General features: G+C 32.1%; 1 protein-coding gene across 1 annotated transcript in view; it reads left to right on the top strand.

Annotated features, from left to right (window-relative positions):
* Positions 1-17,795, top strand: part of tara (SERTA domain-containing protein 2 taranis) — an 80,002-nt gene extending 62,207 nt beyond the window's left edge. The window contains exons 3-4 of the mRNA XM_072532188.1: positions 7,129-7,520; positions 9,977-17,795. Of these exons, the coding sequence (XP_072388289.1) occupies positions 7,138-7,520; positions 9,977-10,634 (1,041 nt within the window). The 5' untranslated portion in view covers positions 7,129-7,137 and the 3' untranslated portion in view covers positions 10,635-17,795. The remainder of the gene's footprint in view (positions 1-7,128; positions 7,521-9,976) is intronic.
* The last annotated feature ends 9,796 nt before the right edge of the window (positions 17,796-27,591 follow it).

A 27,591-nucleotide genomic window follows, 5' to 3' on the forward strand; every position in this document is an offset into this window, starting at 1 on the left:
TGTTAATCTGGAGTATAAAAACACAATTTAACACTATTAATTTTATAAGATCTTGGTCAGTTTGCTGCAAGGAGAACGCAGAATAATGCAAATTTGTCTGAGTGGTGCAGTGGCTTAATGTATCTTATAAAAAGCAGTAAACTATTTTTTAAAGAAACGATTACATAAGCAATATTATAATTTTACTCTGCTGTGTGAAAAATGTAGGTATAGATCAACAATACAATGTTAATATCGACAAAGTACAATAAAACAATTAAAATAAATGTCAAATTATCTTAAGATCGTTATAAATTTTTAGTTTAGATAGTATTGACAGTTGGTAGACATAATAATAAACGATAAAGTGATCCTATACCACAACTCAGCTAAGTACCTGGGCAAGAACTTGAACTCTTTTGAAATGGAAGGTACATAAAAGAAAAGGATATTACTTGACTTCAAATTAAAAAAATGTATTTAGTCTTTGGACGGAATTCTAAACTGACAATATACAATAACTTAACCACTATATAATCAAATCCTAAAACCCGTCTAAATATATGGCATATAATTCTGGGGATATGTAACGTAATATAATGTAATATAATAATAATGAAGTAGATGTTATTAAAAAATCTCAAAATTAGGTCCTGAGTTGCATACTATGACTATGACGTGAGTGTAGACCATGGTTTTATAGATATGATCTCAAAGACCTGAAGATGCCCACGGTAAAAGAAGTCACGTTGCAGCGTCTGAATTCTAAGTCTTTTTTTTTTTTAAGTGAATACATTAATTATAATAATTCGGTATAACGTTTTTGCAAGGGATCAAAATCATATTTAGCTTGACGCGAAATATCGAGGCGCGTGCAGTAACCTTGCGGTATACAGTATAAAATACATAGTAAAAACAACAATTTTTTTTCGCCTACAGTTATATTATACTCCTTTGGATCCACGTCACTAAAACCGTGGCTATCTTGACGAGTATTTACTTTGTTAACTTTACTGATAACTACTTAGGTTCCATTCCTCGCCGAGGAGAAATTTTTTATTTTGTTAATGATCATTAACATGAAGCAATTAAACATAAATACAAGATAATAGTGAAAATGTAAATGATGAATGAATTTTATATTATATTTAACAAATTTTGAAAATTACTAAAATTATTAAACAAAATTTTTAAAGAAAAAAATTAAGATTTTTTAAATTTTAAAGAACTTAAATTTGTGGTGTTATTATAAAAAAAATATTAACAATTCAGTAATAAGCAAACATAAAATTTCATTAATCCACATATATAGTTTTAAGTAGGTAATAACCCGCTATGAGAAATATTCACTTCTTTCGGCACTCCCAAAGTGCCACGCGCCGTTTTTTGTAGTTTTGTATTTTATATATCTATTTATTTAAATTATCTAAAAAACTTTAACGACAATAATGATGAAATGATATGAAATAAAATAATGAAATTTCCCAAGTATATATAAAATATTAAAGACTGCACAGTTTTCTCAGTATACTTAAAAATCCGTATTCCTCCCCTAATGCCAACACAAAACGCAACAAGACCTTCCTATTGACAAAAAAAGTCCCCTTATCGGCGTCCCCTGTACGTGGAACGATACAGTCAGCAGCAGATAAAAATGAGAGCCGTCTACCTGGTTCTTTCGAGTCATTCGACATGCTGGGCTTCCTTTCCTGTAAAAGTACCTGCAACCAGGTAGCGGTAGTGTAAGGCCGCCTGCCCATCGGTTTGGTCAGAATTCTTGGGTAGATATTTTTATTTAAAGAGACCCCATTGAAAATTCGGGCTTTGTAGATCGGCCGATGGTGGTGTTTTTTTTTTGTTAAAGGGGTTTTTGGAAGATTTATAAAAATTTAAATAGGTAAAACCTCGCTAACCTCGTTTTATCAGTATAGAACTGGTTTAATTAGAATTTTGGGTCATCTATTGAAAATTACCTCTTTTGGAAAACGTTAAATAATACCATCGAAATTGCACCTCATATGAATATATTCATATTGTATGAATATGAATACAATGCAATAACTTTTCAAAATTAGTTGTTGTTCCTGTAACATCAGTTTGCACTCCTTATAATCAATATGCTGAAGTACACTTCATTTGAAAATTATTGAAAACACGGTTATTACGACATAATAAATTTTTAATGGGCATCAATAATAAAGAAAAATCAATCAAATTCAGCGTGAAAAAAGAAAACAACAATCCACTTCCTTTTGTGGATGTGTTAATTATAAAAGAGAATACAGGATATGAAACCAACGTTTAGAGAAAATCAACCCACATCAACAGATATTTAAATTACCATTCAAACAACAACTTAAACATCAAGAAAAGAATTATCAAATCATTATATGATAGAGCCCGAACCACCTGCTCTAGTGAAAATTCATTTCAGGAAGAAACAACCTAGGTAACAAAGGTTTTAACAAAAAATGATTATCCATTGTTATTTATAAACAAGGAATTTTACAAGATTGAAGAAAGGAAATAACAAAACACCACAAGCAATCCAGAAACACTCACAAGAAGGGATTCTAAGATGACAACAATCCCTCATGTAGAGAGATTATCGAAAAAACTAAGAAGGATAAGAAATAAGTACATTACAATAACATTCAAAACAACCAATACACTGAGATCTATCCAGTCCCAAACCAAACCTCCAACGCACAAGAGAGATCGTAGAACAGCGTCTATAAAATACCAAGTGAATGCAACAATTTGTATGTGGGAGAAACCGCAAGACCACTAACTGTCAGAATAAACAAGCATGAAACATACATCAAAACCCGAGACTTTCAGAAATATGCAAACATGTCTGGTGCAATGAGCTCAGAGTATAATTGAAATATTCATCAATAATCATGAAAGAAACAGACATGAAAAAAAAAGCAGCTCTCTTCCTAATTAATGAAGAAAAATCTGTAACAAATCCGTCAGCAGACTGTAGCAGGTTAATGTTACCAATACTTAAAGAAGAAGTCAGGAACAATAATATATTAACATTAGCGGATTAGTAGAAAGTCTGCGACACATCATCTACAATTGTACATAATACATAAACATACAATACATACACACATTAAACCCAAACGCATAATACACCAATAATACAAAAATAAAAAATAATCCGAATTTGATTTCATCCTAGGGACACAAACAGAAATCTCAGAATTTTTCACCTATAAGCATGGCTTTCTGACTACAAGATCGAGGCCAATTAAGTCACTCATGCATTTTGAAAAACATAACCGCTGAACAAATTTTTGGATGTATTTTTTTTTATAATTTTCATTACAATGAATTGTGGCTTAAACCCCAAATAAACATAATATTTAACTTCGACGGACCAAAAGAAAACAGTTTTCAGAACATTTTTAAAAATATTTTGTTTAGACTGAATTGCCAACGTCGAAAACTACGCAAATTTGTAAATCTACACAATGAAACAACTGCACAATGTTTGAATCATCATAATGAACACTGCATTTTTTGAATTACACAAAATCTGTAAAGAATTTACACAGAAGAGGGTCTTGAAGTAGAAGAATACTTCGGAAACAGCAAATACAGTAGGTAACACATATTTTATAAGACTAAACATAATAATGAATAAATGAAGAAATAATAAAAATTGTATAAAATACCACGCAAATGCGAAAAATTTATTGATTTAAAAAAATGAGCATCAATAAATTATATTTCGCAATACCTTAGTTTTAGGAATACTATATCGAATAAATAGCTTCCTTCAAGTCGCCAATAAATTTAAAAACACCCTATATATTATATCTCGTCGGGTGAGGCGATTTCAAGCTAGTCAAGTCAGCCCAGCAAGCAGAAATCAAATCGAGAAGACATGAAGGCCGATCACTACTCGTTGACGTCATGAGAAACTACACGCTCAAGGTTGTTTTGTTTTCAGAGTCGTTTTCGTTGTCGTTGTTTGTTGTATCGACATTGCTTACTGCTATTGCAAAGTACAACTCGTGTGCAAATATATGCTAAAAATTAAGTAAACTCTCCCGGTTTATTTCGTCGTTGAAAGAATTTGTTTTGATTTATATAATATACCTCAATCGATGCGATTGATTTGAATAGAAAGTTCTTAGAACCCAAATCGGTTTATTTTAATACATTATTATAGTTAGTTATATGTATATAGTACCATATACATATAAGAAAATTCGTAAAATACGAGGAAGAAACACTGAACAAAAATTTATATTTGCACTCATAAAATCTCATTCATTCTCTTCATTCCAAAGTTTATACTCTGAAGATTACAACGTTCTTTATAGAGGAATGGTTAAAGCAGAAACATTATAAATATCCATACCTCCTTGTGCCAGTTTTGTACAAGAATGTATAAAAATATTAAAAAAAAATATAAGCAAATTCATTTATTACATTCCTAAATAAATATCTTGTTCTCTCCAAATTAGATAGCATCATCAACATCACTACATTCGTCATTCTAAAGAAATTGTAATTGATTCTGTTGTTTCTTATATTATCATACCGAGTTTGGTGTTGAATTAAATAGCTTCAAGTTTATATGTTGTATTGTTAAAATTGCTAAAATATTGCCGAAAAGGAATCAGTGGAGAACGAAAGGTAGAAACATTTGTATTCTTCTTCTTCGTCCTTCTATATAGGCTCTTAAAGCCTGTTTCTTCTTCGATAATGTAATTTGTGTTTTCACACTGACTATTGTGAATCAAAAGTCTTCTTCTTCCTTCTATATAGGCTCTTAAAGCCTGTTTCTTCTTCGATAATGTAATTTGTGTTTTCACACTGCCTATTGTGAATGAAAAGTAGAGACAAAAGTCTTCTTCTTCTTCGTCCTTCTGTATAGGCTCTTAAAGCCTGTTTCTTCTTCGATAATGTAATTTGTGTTTACACACTGACTATTGTGTTTTTGAGTATGTCAGACCACCATAGATTAATCTGAAGAAAAAGTTAAAGAAAACTTTTCAAAATTTTTATTTTGGATGTAATATATATATATATATATATATATATATATATATATATATATATATATATATATATATATATATATAGAGAGAGAGAAAAGAATAATGAGAGTGAATAAAAGTAAAATGTAATTGCATGTCTCGCAAAACACAAAACCAAAAAAGGTATATCGATGGATAACTCAAACTCAACTAATGCCACAAAGTGGTCGCATTGCTCCTGTCGTGATCCTTTCCCAAGTTAACATGTTCCTTTTCTAACTTGGCTGCACCGTACTGAAGACGACCAATAGTCAGATATACGGTTGCCTTCCATCGATATACCTTTTTTGGTTTTCTGTTTTGCGAGAAATGTCTTTACGTGTTATATATATATATATATATATATATAAATATATATATATATATATATATATATATATTTATATATATTTATATTATATTTCTTATATATATATATATATATATATATATATATATATATATATATATATATATACACATATTATGTACCAAAATCTCTACCCCTTGATATTCATGGGGAGAGCATCGTAGAGTAGCCAAAATTTTTCAACCGAGAAGGATCTGCTTTTGGCTGTAGTCCATGAAAACTTGGCATGTCAGAAATAAGTGCCAGATGGGTGCCAAAGATGCTTTCTGGAAAAATGACAAGGGAATACAGTGTTTAGAGAAAGTTTTGAATGGTTAAATCGTGGATTCATCCCTGTGATGTATTAAAACTGGCATAAAGCTTGGTACTTGGGAAAAAACTACATTGTTCTGCAGATTTTTCAGATAGTTAATCTCGCATAGGAAAATGGACATAGAATTCAATGAAACGATTCATGTAGTCTTCATAGAAACAGATGGTACAAAGAGAAAAATCAAAGACGCTGCTCTTATTATATTCAAGGAAATTAACTACGTGCAAGAAGTCATAATACAACAGAAAATCATTAATATTTTAAAGTTATATACATATATAAAGTTAAAGTTTGATGTTAATATTGAGAACAAACCAAGTGTAACTACAAATACTTGCCATGTCGGGATAATATCATGTTTGAGTTTTTCCTGGTTTTTTCTCATATTTTGCAATGGAATTAAAAACGAGAGAATTTTACTCTCATGATTAGGTGTGGTTGAATTTTAAAGACAAAATCACATGCTATGATTGTTTTGGCGGGTATTCTCAAGTTAAAGTTGATTTGATGTAATCGAATAAACTATCTTACAATAAAGTCGTCCCAGGAACGTAACTGAAAAATAGCATTATCATTATCATAACAGTATCATTTTAAAGTCATCTACTTAAAAATTATAATGTATGTCTGAATTTTCAATGTAATGAGGCAGATGAAATTAAATTATTAGCAGAATTTTTTTGTATTGCCAAATAACAAAACAGTAACTTTTTAATTTGTATTTTGAAAACGATTTCCATGGAATTCGTGGAAAAGTGGAAATCAAAACCTAAAAATAAGCGTATTTTAACTGGTATTGTGGTCAATGCCCATTAAAGATAGAAAAAAAACTTTCAATATTAGAACGAAAGCGAACTATAGGGAGAAAGAAAAAAATCATGTTGACCTACACAACAGGAAAGCAACTAATTGATCAAGCTCAAGACTGAATAGAGACAGAAATTTGCCATATTGATCGCCAACCTTATTCGAGAAGAAGTAGTAGTATATTCCTAGAGGGATTTAACAATAACAATGTCTAATATCACAGGCGACTATTACCTTGTAAAGTTTTGCATCAAAAATATATTTATGATCTATATATTATAATTCATGTGTTCATTTTAATAAAAATTTGCTATTAAGAAAGCATGTTAGACAAATCTAAAGATTGTTACAATATGAAATATTCATTCAAATATTTGTTTATCTTGTCTTATCTTAAAAAACACACTAACTCTTCTCTGCAAAAAACAATATTGTTGGTATTTCCAATTTCCAAACGCGATTTCAGCTTATTGGCTACCATCAGATATGCGCAGGTGTGTAAAAGCCAAAATCCAGAAACTTTTAATATAATTCCTGCATATTATCTCATTCTTTGATTTCTTTTTGTATTTTGTGCTATAACAATTTTTATTGATAGATTTTATTGTTTTTTGTTCCAGAACTGTGCCATGATGGGTTTGCAGACTACGACAGGAGTAGCAACAGGAGGTGGAGGAACGGGATGTAAGCGAAAATTAGAAGCAGCAACTGCCCCGCTGGACTCGTCGACGCCTCCGGCAAAGACGGGTCGCTGGGAAGCGGACGATTGCATAGCGCGTCTCCAAGCTGTAGCTGTTCCGACGGCTGACGCTTGGAGGACTCCGACGCCCTCTCTGGCCGCCTCCCTTCTCACCACCACCGTAGCTTCAGCGGGACCGGAAGCCGTCACCACGACGTTGGACGACGACTTCGACGACGAGGAATTTGACGATGAGCTGTCGGACGACGAAAAGGGCGGAAGCGGGAGCACCATCCCCGAACCAGCCAGGTTTACACCATACCAGTATAGCAGGTAAGACATATTTACAAGATATTTGTTTCAGCGGGACCTGTCATCCCATTCTGATTAATCTTTCACTATTTTTTTTTTAGTGATATGATCGATCATTAATAGTTATTGAGACTCCTTCTTCGACCTAGTTTTTATTTTTTTGCTGACTCTCATTTCTTTCTTCCTAATTTATCAATCGCTTGTAGCAGATAAAAGAACACAATATACTATATAATAATAATATATACAATAATGGTATAGTAGCGAATAAGCTAATCGTATACTACGATACTATTGGCCCCTCAAGTAATGAGTTTCAACTGATTTCGAACGAAAATATCATAAAACTCCAGAAGACGAGGTTCAGCGTGGGCACCAGTTAGCTCGAGGACTATCGTCGTTATCATATTCGTGTTCAGCGACCTCGAAAACCCTCCGAGTAACAAAATTAAACTCATTCCTGTCGATAATTTTTTAATTGCAAATTTTTCATTTTATATGCACTTTGAAAATGCATTTTTCTTATGCACGAAATGCAGTTTTCATTTTACCACCGTGAATTTTGTTCACAAAGTTTCACATTGTGGATTTAGTGTTCTCACATATGGTAAAAATACTTGTGTTAAAGATGATCTCAGTAAGAAAAACTATTTAAAAAAATGAAAAATTAAAATTTATTTTGGTCATCGCCATATCATGATATGTAGTTGGGAGAACTTTTCGCTTCTTACAATCTACATACAAATCTAGTGTTTTATATAAAAACAAAGGTTATTCAAGCATGCAAAAAAATTAAGGGATATACTTAATCAGAAAACACTAACACTGCACTGCACTAGGTAAATGTAGAAGAAAAAAAAAATAAAAATAATCACAGATATATTTCGTTCTTCATCGGCCTCCTATCGTAAAATATTCAGAATTGTAAATATCTGCTAAAGCAAGATAAAAAGTAACTTACTTTACTACGTTAAGTTTACCAAGTTACTAACTTAAAAGTAACTTAAAAACTTGTGAATGCTGCCAAAGATATTTTTGATGTCCAAAAATGCTTTCGAACATCGTCTGTGTCGGCGAAAAGCCGGTACCGCCTCACTAGCGGACCGCCTTCTGATCCCTTTAAGAGTTCATCCGGGATTGATTTGAAAAATTCGTCTCCTGTGATGCTAATTCACACAACCTTGGATCTCCATCCGCATCGGCTCGCGATCTCTTGATTTCTACCTCGCAGGCGATTGGTTGCTCTTAAAGGCATATACCCACGGCAATTTGAGCTAAGTAAAATGAACATTTAAATTTTGGTTATTCTCGTTCGAAGAGACACTAAAGTGATTCTCTTAGAAGATGTTGAGATGTTATGGAATGTTTATGACAAAATCTCGTCCGAATATATAAATGTAAGACGCATTAAAACCTTATGCAGAATGGAATTTGAAATACGTGAATTAAAACTTTATACAGAACGGGACATTTAAAATGCTACAGTGTTGTATATTTGATGTTGAATATTTGCTTACTTTTTCTTCCAATATTTTCTGGTACGGGGTTCTCTATTATCACTCAAATAATCTTCATAGAATTTTTGTTTGCTCCCTAGAATAAAATACTGTTCAATTCGGGCATTAAAATCTCCTAAACTAATTGTTGCCAGATTCTCAACGATTTCCTGAAGTTGTTCACAGTTTCACGCTCTGTTTTTGGTTTGAAAAATCTTCACACATTACACTTTGGGTAATGATGTATCTTTGTAGGTCTGAATACCCACGTAACCATGTTATTCTTTTCTTCTATCCGTTTTAATCCTAATCCGTTATTTTTGCGCCTTAAATCTAATTTTTATAGAAATACTACACAACGATAAAAAGTTTTTGATTTTAAAGTTATATTATACGAAGTTTAGAGTTGGAAAACTTGCAAACTTGCTAAATTGTACTTACAAGTAGAGCAAAGTTTCCGTGAGTATTAGGCCTTCGTTTCAAAGTAAATACAACTTTTTGATTACTTCAATGAAGATTCAATTTGGATTTACATGGTTTAATAATTGGTGACGTAAATATAAGAAAATAGCTGTTACGTTAGTAAAATATAACGGCAAGTTCAAAGTTAACGATAATGGTGCCAGAGGTTGACAGAAGTTTCATCGGACGAGTATAAACTTATGAAAAAAGGATTTATAAAGAATTAGAATCTTTTCAATTCTTGCTCTACCATTTCAACCACCTCGGTGATGACAGGTAGCGTTATTATATATTCGAAAGGAGAATTAACTCTTACAGGGTGATCTTCTTAGGGAATTCTAAGTAAATCTTTGAAATAATTGTCAGGTTTTCAGGTCTAGTTTGAACTGATCCTCCTCATGAAGCACCTTCTTTCATATCAAAGTAAAATAAATTTAGTGGATATGTAGTTCTTTGTGTTACTATACTTAGTTAGCATACATATGATTTGGTTCTAATTTTGTTGGTTGTTTTTTTCAGGTTTCAAACTCAAACCGACTATTGGCAATACTACCAGCCACCCCAGCAGCAAACGATACGGTGCGAAGAGAACGGCAAGAGCTACCTCGAGTTGGGTGCTTCTCCTCCGGCTAGAACGCGTTGTTGTGACGGTAGGACGAGATGGTGTCACGTACCATGTTACCGACAGAGACGTTTAGCCGTTTTAAATCTTTCGATGTGCAAACTAGCCAGGTATAGACAATGTTCGGATCCGTCTTTGCGTAGATCTGTGCTGATATGTAACACCTTACGGAGGCTAGAACGAGAAATGGAGTCTGAACCGCCGGAACCAAGTTATCCGTCGTTACCAGCCCTATCGCCGATCACGGTACCGGACACCAACTACGAACAAAGCCTGAGGGACATGAACTGTTCGGGAAGAGCAACTCCCTTTCCTTCCAACCCTCCAGACACGGACTCTGGTTTAGGCGACGACGAGACGACCAGGCCAATCAACTGGGGCTCCGTTCTAAGCCTAACAAGCCAAACGGACTTGGAATCGCTCAATAACAATGAACTATACGCCGAGCTTGGTCTTAGTAGTAGTAGTAATAGTGAAAACTCTGAATGGAAAGAAAATGTACGGACTGAGAACGAATGGGATGGCTTCATGCATGTCTTAGTGGGGGGCACGTAGCATTAAACTGCTACTTAGTATTATAGGTCAGATGTAACAAGGCTTAAGAAATGAAAAATATCTTTTTGACACTTTTTAACAGGGTTGCCTTCCAAAATGTACAACAAAAAAATAAATTAAGTATTTAAAGCACAAAAGTTAACTATTAGGGGTCGTAGTTCAACCTACAAGCAAAATTTATATATATATATATATATATATATATATATATATATATATATATATATATATATATATATATATATATTATTATTTAACCGAATTTTAAAATTTGTTACAAAAACAAAAATTGACTGAGTGTTCTTCTTGACTTTCAAAGGTTTTATTAGGAAGATATCCTCCGGAGCCCTTCCATAACCAACCTTTTCTTAACCAACAAAAGGCTTTATTTATTTACCATGTTGAAACTTTTGATGCACCTTCTACACATTCTACACGTTTGACTCATTCATCTTCTTACTGTGCCGTCTTCTAATGAAGGTTTGCGATCACTTCTTTAAACGCTTCCCTATCTTTTACAACGTGAAATATCTGTTCAACACTGAGATTAGTCCAATCTCTGATATTCCTCAGCCAAAATTTCTTCTTTCTTCCCTCTACTCTTCCTGCATGACGTGTAGAAGAGAGTATTTATTATTTATCGTTTCTAAGTATGTGGCCCAGATACGATGTTTTCCTTTGACTCATAGTCGACGCTTTTTGATGTATATTCAACGCTTCTTTATACTTTTTTCAAATACATTTGAAACTTTTGATGCACTTTACACATTCTAGGCGTTTGATGCACATTTTGACGCTTTGTGACGCGTATTCGACACTTTTTGATGCTTAGTCGACGCATTTTGAAACTCTTAATGCCGCTTCTTCTACACGTTCTATGCGTTTGACGCATATTTGAAGCATATTTGACGTTTTGACGCATATTTGAAGCTTTTTGATGTATATTCGACGCTTTTTGACGCATATTCGACCCTTTTGACGCATATTAGACTTTTTTAATACACTTTAAGTGTATATGCGCTGATAATGCCTTAAAAACATTGATTATGCGCGAAAAGCATAGAATATACTTCAAATATTCGTTGGTTATGGTTGAATAACGCATAAAAACCGTCGAATTACTGTCAAATGCGTGAAGAAACATCCATTATTCATCATTATTCATAATATTCGCAAAAACCTCGCCAAGCTGCGTACGCGTGACATTAAAAGCATCAAAAAATGAACAGGAAGGAACTGAGCGGTTTTTGGACGTATTCCCATAAAAAATACCATTAGGTGCATTCACCAAATAGCCCTTTATCTTGTAGCCTAAATATTACTATTCTATATTTTCGATCCTTTTTCCAAATCTTCAATTTTGATCACTATAATCGCAGAGTTGTGGGCAATTACGTGATCCTTGCTGAAAATACTTTCTTTACCTAAACAGCATTTGTTAGAGGTTACTTTTTTTGCGAACGAATTTTATCATTGATCAGGATATATATTTCTTCCGGTTCTTAGCCGTATAATCTTGGCTTAGCCTTAACCTAGATTAAATTATTTGGCCGTTGCATTGTTGTTTAATGGCTAATCCCGTAAAAATTCATGTGATAAGATGAACTCTCATCAACAATTTTTTGGTTTATTTTACAGTACCTAAACCTAAACATGTATTATATTATCAAAATAAACAGTAAAACACAAAGTTTTAGTCTTTTGCCATAATATGGCTTCCTAATTCTGGAAGCTTTTAAGTTGTATCACCTTAACATTATAATTAACAAACAAATTCGACCCCTAATCAACGAAAAATACATTCCAATTCAAAGTAAATGATCTATAGTTCGACTTAATCTTTTACCAAAAAATCTGATCGATATTTTTCATGTACTGGCCTACTTTACTCAGGTTGTGATTTTAATATTTTAGAATGAATTATAAGGACATGGTGCGTGTGAGAATATGCAGCTGAAAATTTCAATCGTTTTCGATTTTTTTACATACGATTTTGATACTGCGGGCCTAAGTATGATGAGATACTTAATTTTTTTATGAATAAGATTAGTGTGATCTCCGAATGCTCAATTTATTCATCATAGCATAAGCATACCACGTTTTAATTGAATAGCGAGACCATTATTAACTCATCTCTGCTTTTTTAACAGATATTAAAAAAAAAAAAGATTCAGTGTACACAATGATTCGCTAGGAAAACGTAAGTTCGAAATGCAGCGAAATCGATGCTAACAGGAGGCCATAAGTCATACCATATTATCCTAGAGGGATTTGATAGCTGGGTATCAGTACCAGGACAGCACTGTCTCGAACAACGTGCATCAAACGTCTTACACCATCTATATTTTATTCATGCAATACCATATTTATTTGAATAATGTATTCACTGGTCATTTTTATATATGTACCTGTAACCCTCTCCTTCCAGTTCTTATTTCATTTTTCTCTAACGTCTTAAGCAAATTTTTTCATCTTCAGTATATAAAAAAGATGTTTTCAAGAATGTTCCGCCTTACCGGCCAAAAACCATAACAAAAAAACGTTTTGAACTAAGAAATCGCGTTTACGATTGACAAAAAATAATGTCAATTGAAGAGGTGGAATTGCTGCGGATTCAAGTTTTACTTGGACGTTTTTTCCACTGCAGTTACGTTTCGTTCTTTTATAGGTCATTCCCGACAACAGTGTGCACAATTATGTAATTATTAATGAAGCAGAGATGAGTCAATACCGTTTATTCAAGATAGTTATTGGAAATCCGTTATATCAACCGTATTTTTTAGCATAATCATTTATAACTCATACACTTTTTCGTTTGATATTGATTTTATTACCTAGTTATGTTATATTCAGAATATAAAAGCGTTAGGCCACAATAAAAACAAAATACTATTATGCTATGAAGCTCAAAACGCAGATTTAAATTTACTTTTAGTACGCCATATTGTTGTGACGTCACGAAATTTTTGAGGTTATGATTCTAATTAAACAGAATTTTCGATATCACAAGCTATTTTGTTTCTTTAGAATTAAAGCATCAATAAAACATGGCGACGTGACGTCACTACTGCTGTGGCATACAACTTGCCCATGTATGGGGGCATTTTTTGTATATATTGGAATTGTGAAAAAGAACAAGTGTGCATATTGTACATAAGAGAAATTTTATTCTAACTAGGTCTATATTTGTAAATACTTAATAATATATATGTTATTAGATACTTCAAAGATTGTGTAAAAATAATTTTATTGAGAAAAATCGCAATATGGTTCTACATAATTCAAATTAGCTCCCTGGTTCGTTTTTGTATATCACACTTTGATAATTTCATTGATTTAAACAAAAAACATCTGTCAGAACATCGCAATCACTGTCGCTTTTAAAATCCTCCATTGTTGTCAGACTTTAGTACTATTTTTCAACAAAACTAAGATATGACCTGGGTGTATCGGAGAATCCTACGAATAAGTTGGGTGGATAGAGTTCGTAACGAAGTTGTTTTGCATCGGATGGGAAAAGTTACGGAAGTCGTCAAAACAGTTAAAAATCGCAAACTTGAATATTTTGGCTATGTTATGCGCCACCCAGAGAGATATAATATACTCCATTTAATAATAAAAGGCAAGGTAGACGGAAGAAAAGGGCCAGGTCGAAGAAGAACGTCATGGCTTAGAAACCTGAGAGATTGGTTTAACAGATCCTCTGCATCTCTTTTCCGAGCTGCCGTCAACAAAATTACTACAGCCAATTTGATAGCCAACGCTCGATAATCGAGCTGGGCACAGGAAGAAAAAAAAAGATATGACCAGATTTTCTGAAATATATTTTGTGATCATTTAAGTTAACAAAAATCCTGCCAGGGAGCAAAATTCTAGTCCCTCATTGATCCATTATTCAAGACAGTAGAAGCCAGTATTAGAAGAATTGGTACAGAAAAATAACAGTTACTTAAACATTTTAAAATATGAATACCGTCCGGAGTACTTCTTGAACAATGGTAAATTTGAAAAATATTTGTAGATGTATACCATGTTATTTATATAGTAAATCAAAGCCTGGTTCAAACGTTTAATGTTTGTTGGCCTATTTTGTAAATACCCCGTATTTGACAGAAGAAAAATATATGTATGTTTGTTTTTAAAACTTGGCCATGCGTCGCATCGTCGCAACGCCATAGGAAAATATAAAGTAGAAGAAAATTTTTGCTTTAACAGGTGCTACAGAGAACAAAACGATAATAACTATGAGGTTAAAGTAAAAATTGAATAGAAATTACTCATTTGCCATAATTTTTTACTTAAATCTTTTGATATTCAGTAAAATATTTTTTCTTCTGTTAATGTTGTGTGGTTTTAACTGATAAAAATTATTTCAACTGTCAATTTCTTGCCATGACATTATTATTTTAAAATTTTAACTAAAATCTGTGCTATCTTTCATTTCACTATGCAATGACTTCACATTTTGTTAGAAACGATAATCAGTAAAGGTACAGATAAATATGTTTTACATCGAAATAGTTTGAAATACTGCTAAACAATGTTTTGTGTTTGACATGGCATATAAGGTGATTATTCTTTTTTCGCTCACAAATGATGCCAATTTCAGTTTCTATTGAAAGAAGTTAAAGTTTTTATATATATTTGATTATTATACATTGATATTGGTACATTTGACTCTGGTCAGATTGTATCTTTTTGTCATAATTTAGTCAAATAAGAGTAATCCAGTTATTCAGTTTGTCACAAACAAAAAATATAACATTTTTATATAAAAAAAACTATTGGTGTAATTAATCCTTCATATTTATTTTCGCAAAAGTTTTCCAACATAACAAAACAGTTGTTTCATTTTTAAGAGATCTTAAAGAGATCACACAGAACTTTTTACAATTCCACGTTAAACCCCATTTTCCCTATTTCTCTTTAAATTCAGATGTCTTACTTGTTTTTTTTTTTCAAACCTTGCAACTCATGGAATATTGCTATCTGGTAAGGTAATTGACTTACTGTTAGTAAGCACATAATACTCTGAGTTTATTACGAAATTGAACTATTTAATAAATTTTCATGTTTGAAAAATACGACATATATGGTTTGTTTCTTCAGTTAATGTCAAATCTAGAAATAAAATTGAGTCCAAAAAGACAAAACATAAGTAAGTTTTGCAAATGTGAAGTCATTGTATTCTCCAAAACACGTATTAATTTCAACTTCTATTGGTAGCGAATACAAAACAAAGGGCACAAATAAAAAATGTTATAGGAAAAATACTAACTAAGAACTTGTTGTGGTGAGATATTAAGTTTATTCCCACCGAATAGTTGAATTTTATAAGAATCATAAGGCAATCAATATTATACTGTTTTTATATAGATATAAAATTGCTGTGTCTAATTCTAAAGGAAAATATATGTGCACAGAAATTTTAAATATTTTGATAAACGTTGCAATAATGAAAATTTGGAAAAAATGTAAATGGGACCCTTGAAAATGGCAAAATTGATTTAAACAACAAACAAAAAAAAAAACAGATGAAAAGCCAGTATCGAATTAGAATATCAATTTAACAATAATAATATACAAATTTTTTTTCAAAATTCAAACATCACACTAAACAATTGACTAGGAAATACTTTAACTTTTTAAAAACACGAAGATCGTTACTAAATACTTGTTTTTGAATTCAATAAGAATGTTTCTGTAATAATACCATTAGACAAGACGAAAACCTTATAAAAACGGACGAAAAATATTCCCATGAGATTTTTTGCGTAATCACTTTCATAAGATAGCTCAAAATAAGGTTGCAATAGGTCGCCCAGGCGAAAAGTTGTTCAAACAATTTTTTTTAACCAATTGTAACAATCAATTTGTTCTACACAGACAATATTTTTTTTATGTTTTTTGAATCATTGTGAATAAAAAAGGTCTGTTGTAAGTTTTCTCTAAAGTTGATCGTTTTCGAGTTATAAATAATTTAAAACTGAAAAGAAAAAAAATGCAAAATGACGATTTTCAAGGCTCAAAGACACAAGTAAAAAATATTATTTTTGAAATCATCAAATGCCTAATTACAAGAATAAGCCTTCTTCTAACAGTCCCCGATAAAAATTTTGGGCATATATTTTTTAAAACATTGTTTTTTAATTGTGAATGAAGCGCTAATGGCAAGGCGGGCGCTTATTTGTATAATAAGAATTCAAACCAGCAAAAATTTGTGCATAGATCTTGTTTCTCTCTCTTATACACGCTGGAGGTCGAGGAGCGCCCCTCGTGTCATAAGCGCTTCATTAGCGATTAAAAAATAATGTTTTAAAATGAAATAAGTCCAAAATACTTATCGAGAAATAATAGAACAAGGTTTGAAATTGAATTTAGTTCCTGGGTGAATTCAAAAATATGTAATATTTTTTACTTGTGTGTTTGAGCCTTAAAAATCGCAATTTTGCGGTTTTTTCAGTTTTAATTGGTTCATAACTTAAAAACTGTCAAGTCCTTCAACTTTTATTTATTCTATCAACAGAACTGGTTTATTTGGCTGAGTACCATGTTTTACCTGTATCTTCTATATTTTTAACTTACCATTTGACTTAGTATGATCTGATTATTTTATTTTATTTTCAATTGTTTTTATTTCTTTCCTTTATTATTTTATTGTTTCTTTATTATTGAACAGTTTCCAAACTCAGATTCTTCACGAATTCCTAGTTTTTTTACAACCTGTTAATTTGTATGCCCTTTATATTTCGATACCTTTTATATGTTAATTGTAATATCTATAAAGTGTCATAATGGCAATTGCTTGTCAAAGATAACAGTTAAATGGCATTTAGGACAAGTAAATGTCAAGAATGGCAGTGAAAGTATATTAGTGAATTATCGCCTTCATGATATTTCCAGATCAGGGATCATTTAGACTGGTTTCTCATCTGATTTTAGTACTTAAACGAGAAAAAAGAGTTCAAGGGTTTTGTAGTAGAATTCTTGTCGTCCCACATCGACGTAATGTCAATAAATTTTACGTACAACACTTAAATGTGTGCAAGTAACATGTGATATCATGTAATATGTTAGTGTTAAAAAATAAATTGGTATATATACATATTACCTCATTTATTGTTTTATATTTTTATGTTTTAATATAATGAAATGAGTCAAGATGCTGGTGTTTAATTTTATTCTATTCCCCACTCCTTGAAAAATCGTATAGAAACCACTAAACTCAAATAAATGGCTCCAAGAGTACAGTTGTTGAGCTCCACCAAAAGAAAAATGAAAAAATGAATCTAAAATTCTAAAAAATTCTAGACGGATAATACTACTGAAAACTATAATAAAGTTAGTCACGGGTGTTAGATTTATTACAATAAACAACAATAATTACGCCTGCTACACTAAAAATATAAAATAAACGTCACAAACTGGGAAAAAGTAGTAGAGAAATATAATCTTCACTAAAAGGTGTTGATTTTCACGTAGCTGGTAAATTGACTATATAAGGGACATTTGGGTACCATTTGTTTTATTGAACTTATCCAACTAATTTTCACAAAAGATAATTATTTTCTTCCTTGGAAAAATCAAATTACCTCCCTATTAGATAGACAACAAACATATCGTAGAAATGATGGTTGCCTATACAATTGTTGACGGTTGACACATCCCTTTTCATCTTTGAAGTTTAGACAATGGATTTTGGTAAAGAAAACAAAAATATTTAATATTTATTCTAAAGTGTAAAAAAGGGAGGATTAAAAAGCATGTTTTTAGATATTTTTATGTCTCATAAATGTGCCAAAAACAAAAGTAATAAAAAGTAAAAGTAAATAATTCATGTTAAAAGAAATATATTATAAAGTAAAAATATTCCAATATTCCTATTATGTAATTATTAACATTTTTAAACCACTACGTATTGGTTTGAAATACATATTGGTTTTAAAATGATATGGTAAGTAAAAAGTGGCAATAATCTATACTATAAGTTCCAGAATTTTATTTATTTTACTACCACTTCCGACGTCTACAAACATGTTGATTGGATCACACTTTTTCTCTTTATTTGCTGTTGATATTTATTATTTTCATGTTTAATTCAGATGTTTTGTATTCTCTTCAAAGAAATGGTACGTTTAGTGCTTACTACTCTACAGAAGAATGATGATACTTTTCTGAAACAAAAACATTGAATCATGTATTGCAGCATAAATAAATAAAGAAACATCCAAGGTGTACATGATATAAATATCTTTATGAGATTGTAGTTGTAGTTTTTTGTAAAAGACAATAATTGTAGACCTTCAGTCTGTCTAGTGAGTGTAAATTTGAATCTAGGAGTTGTATTGAATGACTCACTTCACCCTTCAGTTTTTATAATGAGCAAATAATAAAGGGAGGAACTGAAAGACATATTAAAAATCAAATTTAATTAGATTGGTAGTTTTATCATTCTGTAAATGATTCTTTAGGACTGTGTGGAGGTAATATGGGTTGTGTTTTGGGATTGTCAATTCTAGCAGTTATTTTGTTTTCAGGGAATGGCTGTACATTTAACTAAATGGACGACGTTAATTAAAAAGCCACACAATGTGAATTTATGTTCCAAAACAACCAAAAACCAACAAACATTGGAATCTTCGTCAAACAATTCAAAAAATAAGTTATCCAAAGAAAAAAAATATCCAGAAGAACCTACAACATGTTGTATGTCAGGCTGTGCTAACTGTGTGTGGATAGAGTATGCAGATGAACTCCAGAAATATTTTCAGGATGGAGGGGAGAGAGCTAGAGAAGAAATCAATAAGAGAGTAACTGATCCAAACATGAAGGCGTTTTTGTCACATGAGCTTAGAATGAGGAATATAAAATAAATAAAAATATATTTTCCTGGTTTTCTTTTACTACCCATTGAAGAGAAATTTTACTGTTAAATTGCTAAGTTGTATTGTTTTAAATAGCCAGCATTTTTATTCTCCAAAATTATTTGTTTTTTCATTACCATAGCCAAAGGGTTTTGTTGGCAAATGAATTTTCTTTTTCGTTTGGAAATAGGACATTCTTCTCCCTAAGATACTTTGTATCTTTAGGTTTGTTCTCATCCAAAATTTGAATAAATATTTTAAATTTACTGTTGTAGACTTTGTCGAGATCTATGGAGACAAGATGGGCAGCATGATTTCTACCAAAGCATTTCTCTATCAGTTGTAGAGTAAAAAAGTTGTCAATACAGGACTGTCATAAACCAGATGCCCACCTGTTCTTCTTGGTACTCTGTTTCTTAAGTATTCAGCTGTGCAATTCTTAGTTAATAAGCTTTTTATCTTAAATAGACTTGAGCACATCAAATAAATTTCGAAAACTTCTATTCTAAATCTCTAATCCTAAATATCTAAACAAAAATATTGGTAAGAATATATAATATATGTATATATATATATATATATATATATATATATATATATATATATATATATATATATATATATATATATATATATATATATATATATAAGAGTGTGACTGTCAATTTATATTTCAAAAGTATTCAACTAGTGAATGAAGAGGTTTAATTAATCATTTAGGTTGGCAAATAAAAACAAGAGGTCAGCTACCTTCATTGGTTTAATAGAAGATGTTTTGCTTTGTTTCTAAAGCTTCATCAGTTCTAACTCAATATGTAGTTTATTATCAATTTTATATGTACAGTAAAATTTAATCAACATTTGGAACTAACTTAACAAACAAAAACACAAACTGCGCACTTATTACTGTTCATATTCGAAGATAAGAAGATTTAAATCGAACATTTGGCTTCATTTAGAGATGTTTCTCCAATGAAGACAAACAAAGCACTCAAGTGCTATCTTTTATGTAACACGGAGTATCATTATCGAAACTATATCGTGAATTTTCAGCCCAAACCGATACAAATTACTAAACACCCCGTCCTCATTTTCTTATAACTCTGTACTTTCTCAAACTTTTGGGTCTCTACTTGCCGTTATATGGTTACTAAACTCGGATTCACCAGTAGATTTCAGCGTTGGCTCTTACTGACAATGTTAATCAAATGGAAGAAAACGCTGCAGCGTTGCTAGTTCATCGTCGGCCTCAACGTGGCAGAGCCGGCTTCGAACTTAACACTCCCTTACACACGGAGCACTTGCAATTTTGCACTAACATTCACTGATTTGTCCTAATGACTGTTCCAGAAAATATTCGGACGTCGTCGTAATATAGTGCTCAACAATTGATAAGGATCATAATTATGATTTCAAATATTTTAAAAGTTTGTTGAGATCCTAGTATGATGACTTGAATAGAATAAATGAAAATAGACGACTTTAATATTCAATTTTTTGCTGACCCTAGTAAAAAATGACCATAATGGCAAAATTTATTTTATTTCGTTTAAAATTGATAATAAAGTCGGGGTATTAATATTACTCTAATTATATTAAATTTTTACAAACTTCGGCTGTTTCTGGAGTAAAATATTACTTCGATCCTTATCAATTGTTGAGCACTGTTGTATTTGACGAATAGAAAATTGCTTACATCTCTTGTCATATTAACGGAAATGGATGTTTGGAGACCTTTTGAATAGAATTGAAATGAATAGAAAGAAAATGCCACGATTAGTAGATAAGTCAAAAATATATCGAGGATACATCATTTATATTTTAGTATTATTTATACAGGGTGTTTCATTAACAGTTATCCATATAGTAACTGGAGATACCTTAGCACAAAATACGAAGATTTAACCTAAAACACTAATCACATGCTATGATTTTTGTGACTGATATTTTTAAGTTAAAGTTGATTTCATATAATTGAATGAACTATGTTTCAATAAAATCCTTGCAACTCATAAATATTGGCAATATCATTTTGATGTCTTCTACTTTAAAATGTTTAATATGTCTGATTTGCCGATATGAATGAGTCGGATTAAATTTAATTGTTAGAAGAATTTTTTAACTAACAACAAAATTTTTGTAATTGATTAATATTTTGTATTTCGATAATGACCTCCGAAGTGAAAGTCGTAGAATTCGTAGAATAGCTTACTGACTAATGGGCGTTTGTAGAAATGGTTTAACCGTGTAGAAATTTCGGTATTGTTGTAATTAAATACCCATTTAGAATTTTCCTGATAATAGTATCTGCTAATTGTTATATGAGTGCGTATATCTATAGCAGTTTTGCAGTTTGTAGAAACGGTTTAACTGTTTTGTGTGTGCATTCGAGAAGGTACGTTAACTTGTCAATAAGTGCAATTTATTTTTAAACTTTTTTTATGTACTATGTCAAAAACATGGAGCATTTAGAGGTGAACAGTTTCAAACAAGGCAAATCTTAGATTTATATGCGCGACAAATTATTTTGAATATGTTGATATATACAACAAAAACAAATTCCGATCTGACTCCAACACAAATTGTTTCTACAACAAGTACAGCGCTGGGTGTTAGCGATAGGACAGTCTGGAAAATTCGTCAGGAAGAATTGGATCATAATGGAGACTTACCCAAAATTCTGAAAAACCCACGTAAACGGACCAGGAAGGAAACCAATCGGGAGTTTACCTACGATGAGAATATCAGGAGCCAATTGAGAAGACTTGTTCACATGGAATTTTTCTTAAAGAACATACCTCCCACAATCAAAGCTATCCTGGATGCCGTTAATTTACACGAACATTTGCCTAAATTTTCCAAAAGTACTCTATATTGACTATTGCGAGAGGTGGGGTTTGTTTATGAAAAAAGAGGAAAGAAAGCAGTAATGATGGAACGTCCTGACATAATAAATTGGAGGCATAAATTTCTTAGAAAAATAGAGAATTATCGAAATCAAGGATACAATATTTTCTATTTGGATGAAAGTTGGGTAAATATCGGACATACAGTAAATAAGGTATGGATGGATTCAACCATAACCAGTTATAAGGATGCATTTTTAAAAGGCTTGACTACTGGTCTAAATGATCCAAAACAAAGAGGTTCGAGATTTGTCTTGTTACATGTTGGATCTGATAGAGGTTTTCTACCAAATTCAGAATGTGTATTTTTGCAAAAAAAGATTCAGGCGACTACCATGACGAAATGAACGGCGAGTCTTTCGAAGACTGGTTTGAAAATAAACTAATCGGAAACCTCCCAAAAGGAGAAAAAAATGTGGTAGAAATGGATAATGCTCCATATCTTTCATGCAAACAAAATTTCCTAAGAAGCTCCTGGAACAAACAACAAATTCAAGAATGGTTACGAGAGAAGGATATATTTTATGAAGAAGATTATTTAAAGTCAGAACTATTGGATGTAGCAAACAGTTATGCAGATATATACGACAAGTATAACATCGAAACTTTGGTCGAGAAATACGGCATAGAAGTACCATGATTTTCTCCCTGTCACTGTGAGCTTAATCCAATAGAGATGGTTTGGAGCCAAGTTAAACATTACGTTGCAGCCCGAAACACCGACTTTAAAAAAGATCGTGTGCAACAACTCATCCATGAAGCGTTTGCCAATGTCTCTGCTGAACAGTGGCAAAATTATATACAGCATGTCATCAGAATTGAAAAAGAAATGTGGATAGCTGACAACCTACAAGAAGATATCCTACCGGTGATTATCACAGCCAACACCGGCAGTTCCAGTGGGGACAATTTTTCCGAAAATAATTTTATTGTTGGGTGTATACACACTTTTCTTTGTAATAATTGTTGAGACTGTTAATAGTAATAATTGATCCAAGTTGGTATATATCCTGTCGGTATATAAATTAACAATTTAAATTTGTAGCCACTACGGAGCTACGATTTTTTTTGTAGCAGTTTCCGTAGTAGACTCCGTTCTGTTGTTACACCCTGTATAATTTAGTAAAAAAGATTTCAAAGAAAATAATTTTATTAAATTTTGTGTAATTTGCAAAATCTTGAAGTTGTAAATAATGTTACATTTACTTCTAATAGAATTGCATGATTTAATGTTATCGTACAGGAGGGCCAACCCAGTCCTGTATCACACCTTCAGACTATGAACGTGCCTAGCGGCCTAAGCGGCAACGTCGCTTCTTATAAGCACTGTACTGAAATCCTTTCGTGAATTTGTCTATAGAATTCACAAAAATATAACACATACGCAATATGCAAAAAAAATTACTTTAGTAATTACTGGCTTAGGTATTTTCATAACCCACTACAAATATTTATTTCGCGTTTTGCCAGAAAAAATAACACGCAGTACTAGGATTCTATAATGTTTATAAAGACTTCTCAATGAGGAATAGATGAAGCCGAATGATGCAACCATGCGCATAACCAACGCAAGCGCAGTTTGATCATGCTTGGGATACAAATATGTATGAAAATACCCTAACCAGCCAATTTGTCTCCTTTCTATAAACTGTGTCCAGATCTACCTACCTTAAAAAAGTGGACACTTTTGTCTTTTGAAATATTTCTTTCTTATTCGCGAACTATTGATTCATTACATAATATATACTGTTGGATTTTTTTTATTAAAAGTAAAAGTAGAAGAAGTAGGTACAACTGACCCAATTAATACTGGCAATGTATAATGGCAATGGCAAATAATAAAAAAAAGTAAGAATGAAGGACACCGAATTAAAGAAAAACAACTTGAAATAATCTGCTATGCAGACGACGTAATACTAATCTTTCATGTCCCAAATGCATAGTTATAACAGCAAATATACTAAGAAGTAAATTGGAGCTGAAGGATTAGATAATAGAACAACTGATAGTTTAAATATTTAGACATCACAGATGCCTAGATTTATTATGTTGGTATACATGCTCCTAAAGTATAAAAGAATGCAGCTATATTCATTGTTTATCTTGTCTGTGGCAGCCGCTAAGGTCCGACGGTTTTGATGAGCTTGGAGATTTTCATTTATTAAAAAAAATGGATCAAAGACTTTGTTTTAAAATTTTGCGTAAAAAATGAAATAAAGTGTAACAAAGTGTGTGAAATGTTAGCAAAGATCTATGGTAAACATGCTATAAAAAAAGTGTTTACAAGTGGTATAAGCGTTTCCAAGAAGGCCGTGACAACTTTGAAGATGATGAACTCCACGGACTCCTCAGCACATCAAGAACCGATGAAAACGTAAAAAAAGTGACATAAATGGTTATGAACGGCCGCCGAATCACGATCAGAGAAGTCGCTGATGAATTTGGCATATCAATTGGCTTATGCCATTACATTTTTTCAAACATTTTGGGTATGAAACGCGTGTCAGCAAAATTTGTTCCAAAGTGGTTCAATTTTGAACAAAAACAGTGTTATAACAAGAGTTATAACAGTTAACGAAACATAGGTTTATGGATATAACGTCGAAAGTAAGGTTCAATCGTCCCAGTAGAGGCATTCTGGTTCGCCAAGACCAAAAAAAGCTCGACAACTGCTGTTGAACGTGAAAGTTATGCTCACTGTGATTTTTAATTTTATTGGCATAGTGTACCATGAATTTTTGCCACGAGGTCAAACGGTTAATAAACAGTAGGAGTAGTAGTACTCCTACTACCTACAGGTTCGACGCCGTTTGAGTGAAGCAATCCGAAAAAAGACCGGATTTGTAGAAAAACAACTCTTGGCTTTTTCATCACGATAATGCACCAGTTCATACTTCATTTATTGTTCGTCAATTTTTGGCCAAAAACAATACTGCAATGATGCCCTAGCCTCCATATTCGCCATACACGGCTCCGTCTGACTTTTTCCTATTTACAAAAATAAAGAAAACTTTAAAGGGTCATCGTTTCAGAAGCATATATGACATTAAAAGCGCATCGCTGATAGAACTAAAGGCTATCCCAAAGATCGAGTTTGAGAAGTGTTTTAACGGATTAGCAGAAATGTTGACACAAGTGCACAATAGCTGATGGGAATTGCTTTCAAGGGGACAGCATTAATGTAGACGAATAAAGACGAAAAATATATTTTTTTCAAAAAACGAAAATTTCGGTTATTTTTTGAACACACCTCGTAAAACAATATGGATAAATAAAAATACGGGAAAAGAAATGAAAAGCATTAAAAAAACAGTCATCAGATCAATAATGACATACGTGACGTAAAAACGACCTGACAGAGAGAACAAAAAGAGTTAGCAACAGCAGAGATGAAAACTCTCTGAAAAATAGATGGTAATACACTATCGGACTATACCATAAACCAGGTGAGTTTAATATTAATATAATCTTAAACAAACAAGGTTTATAAAAAATAATAATTTTAGCTTTAGGTTTGAATTGTATTAAACGCGGAAGCCTTTGCGAACTATCAATTTTACCTCGTACGTGCCTCTTCTAACCTGAATCTTCATGATTTGCTCGAAAATTAGTGCTGCTAACTCTATCGACGTGACTAACACGAAGGCGAGATTCACTTCGTTGAACTCTACCAGCAAAAAGTGTATTCCTATGGTGAGCTTCCAAGAGATGCTTTACACCTGCGTATACCATACACATTATAATTGAGAAATGACAAAGAGCCGCGACAATTCCCATTACAGAGCACATAATTAAGAGTTTTAAGGAGTACTCTACTTTAGTAACACATCCGTGTATAAATGCGTTTTCTTTTGTGCAGATTGTATACTTTGGTCTGCAACAACTCGGTACTAGACCGGTTTCTGTTTGCACGTAAATATCGTCTGTACCATTGTAACCGCAACATCTCTGCCTTCTTTGAAAGTTATCGACATTCTCTTGATAATGACGGGCATTATAATGGATGTAACTGTATTCTAGTATCTCATTAGCCCTTCGTACCACTTTTTTTCTATTCTTCAAGTCATCGTATGCATGAGATATTAGCACGATAGCTATTATTAGTGTTATCGCTAGATACACCCACCGCAATCCTCTACTCTTGGATTGGACCGATACAAAACCTACAGCGTTACTGGACATCATGAATATGCCTAATATTTTGAACCATTCTTTCGTCGAAGACAATGCCTCAGCTACAACCAAAGTACGCCATTTCACAAATCCAGAAATTATTAAAATGGCTCCCATAATAAGCCCCGCTAATATCAAGGTAATCACATAATTGTTGTAGTAGGGTTTATGGGGCATAACTGGGTAAACATTTAAAATTTAAAAACACTAAAACTAACAGATACATTTAAAACCAATGACGTTCAAATAAAAACGTCAATGTCGCACATAAAAAATTTATGATTGAATAACAAACCGTTCATCATGTGAATATTTTTGAAATAGACAGAATTTATGTGAGAGGACTAGTGTGTGAGGCAAAAAGTATTTGAAGTTGACTTCAAGCCCTGTCAAAAGATTGATTCTTGGATACAGAGTGGATATACCAACGTAAATTTGATTGGTACATTGAATTTAAAATAATAAAATAAATAATTTGCGACTATTTTGGATTAGGGATGAAATCTTATTGAAACGATCCGCTGTGCTGAGTAGTCTAGTCGACAGAGATTTGATTTCTAAAAATCATGCTAACAATCTGAATTTTGCTGAGAATGTCAATTTTGGGACCCCAAAAAATGCAAAAAGGTTTGTCACTCCTACCACTACTTAAAACCACCTTAACAAGAATATGTACGCCGTAGAAAAAAATGTTTGAAATAAACAATGTAGCTAAGATAATTCTGAACAAAAATGTTTAGTAGCACTTTTTGTGTAGAATGAACCATTCTCTCAGAAACAACGCTTGAAGCAACCGGCGATTTTGAATGTCAGTTACACGTGTGAAATCAATTTTAAATAAAGTTTATCAACTCGACGGTAAAAATTCGATATTTTTTTATCAGAGTGTCTGTTGTACCTATATGTACGTGTAATGTAATGAAAATGGCGTTGAATGTATTTTATGTTCCTTTATTTCACTAATTAAAAACATATGTGTGGTAACCTACATAACGTAACTCCATAAGTAATGAA

This window comes from Diabrotica undecimpunctata, chromosome 5 (assembly GCF_040954645.1).
Source record: "Diabrotica undecimpunctata isolate CICGRU chromosome 5, icDiaUnde3, whole genome shotgun sequence".
Lineage (NCBI taxonomy): Eukaryota > Metazoa > Arthropoda > Insecta > Coleoptera > Chrysomelidae > Diabrotica > Diabrotica undecimpunctata.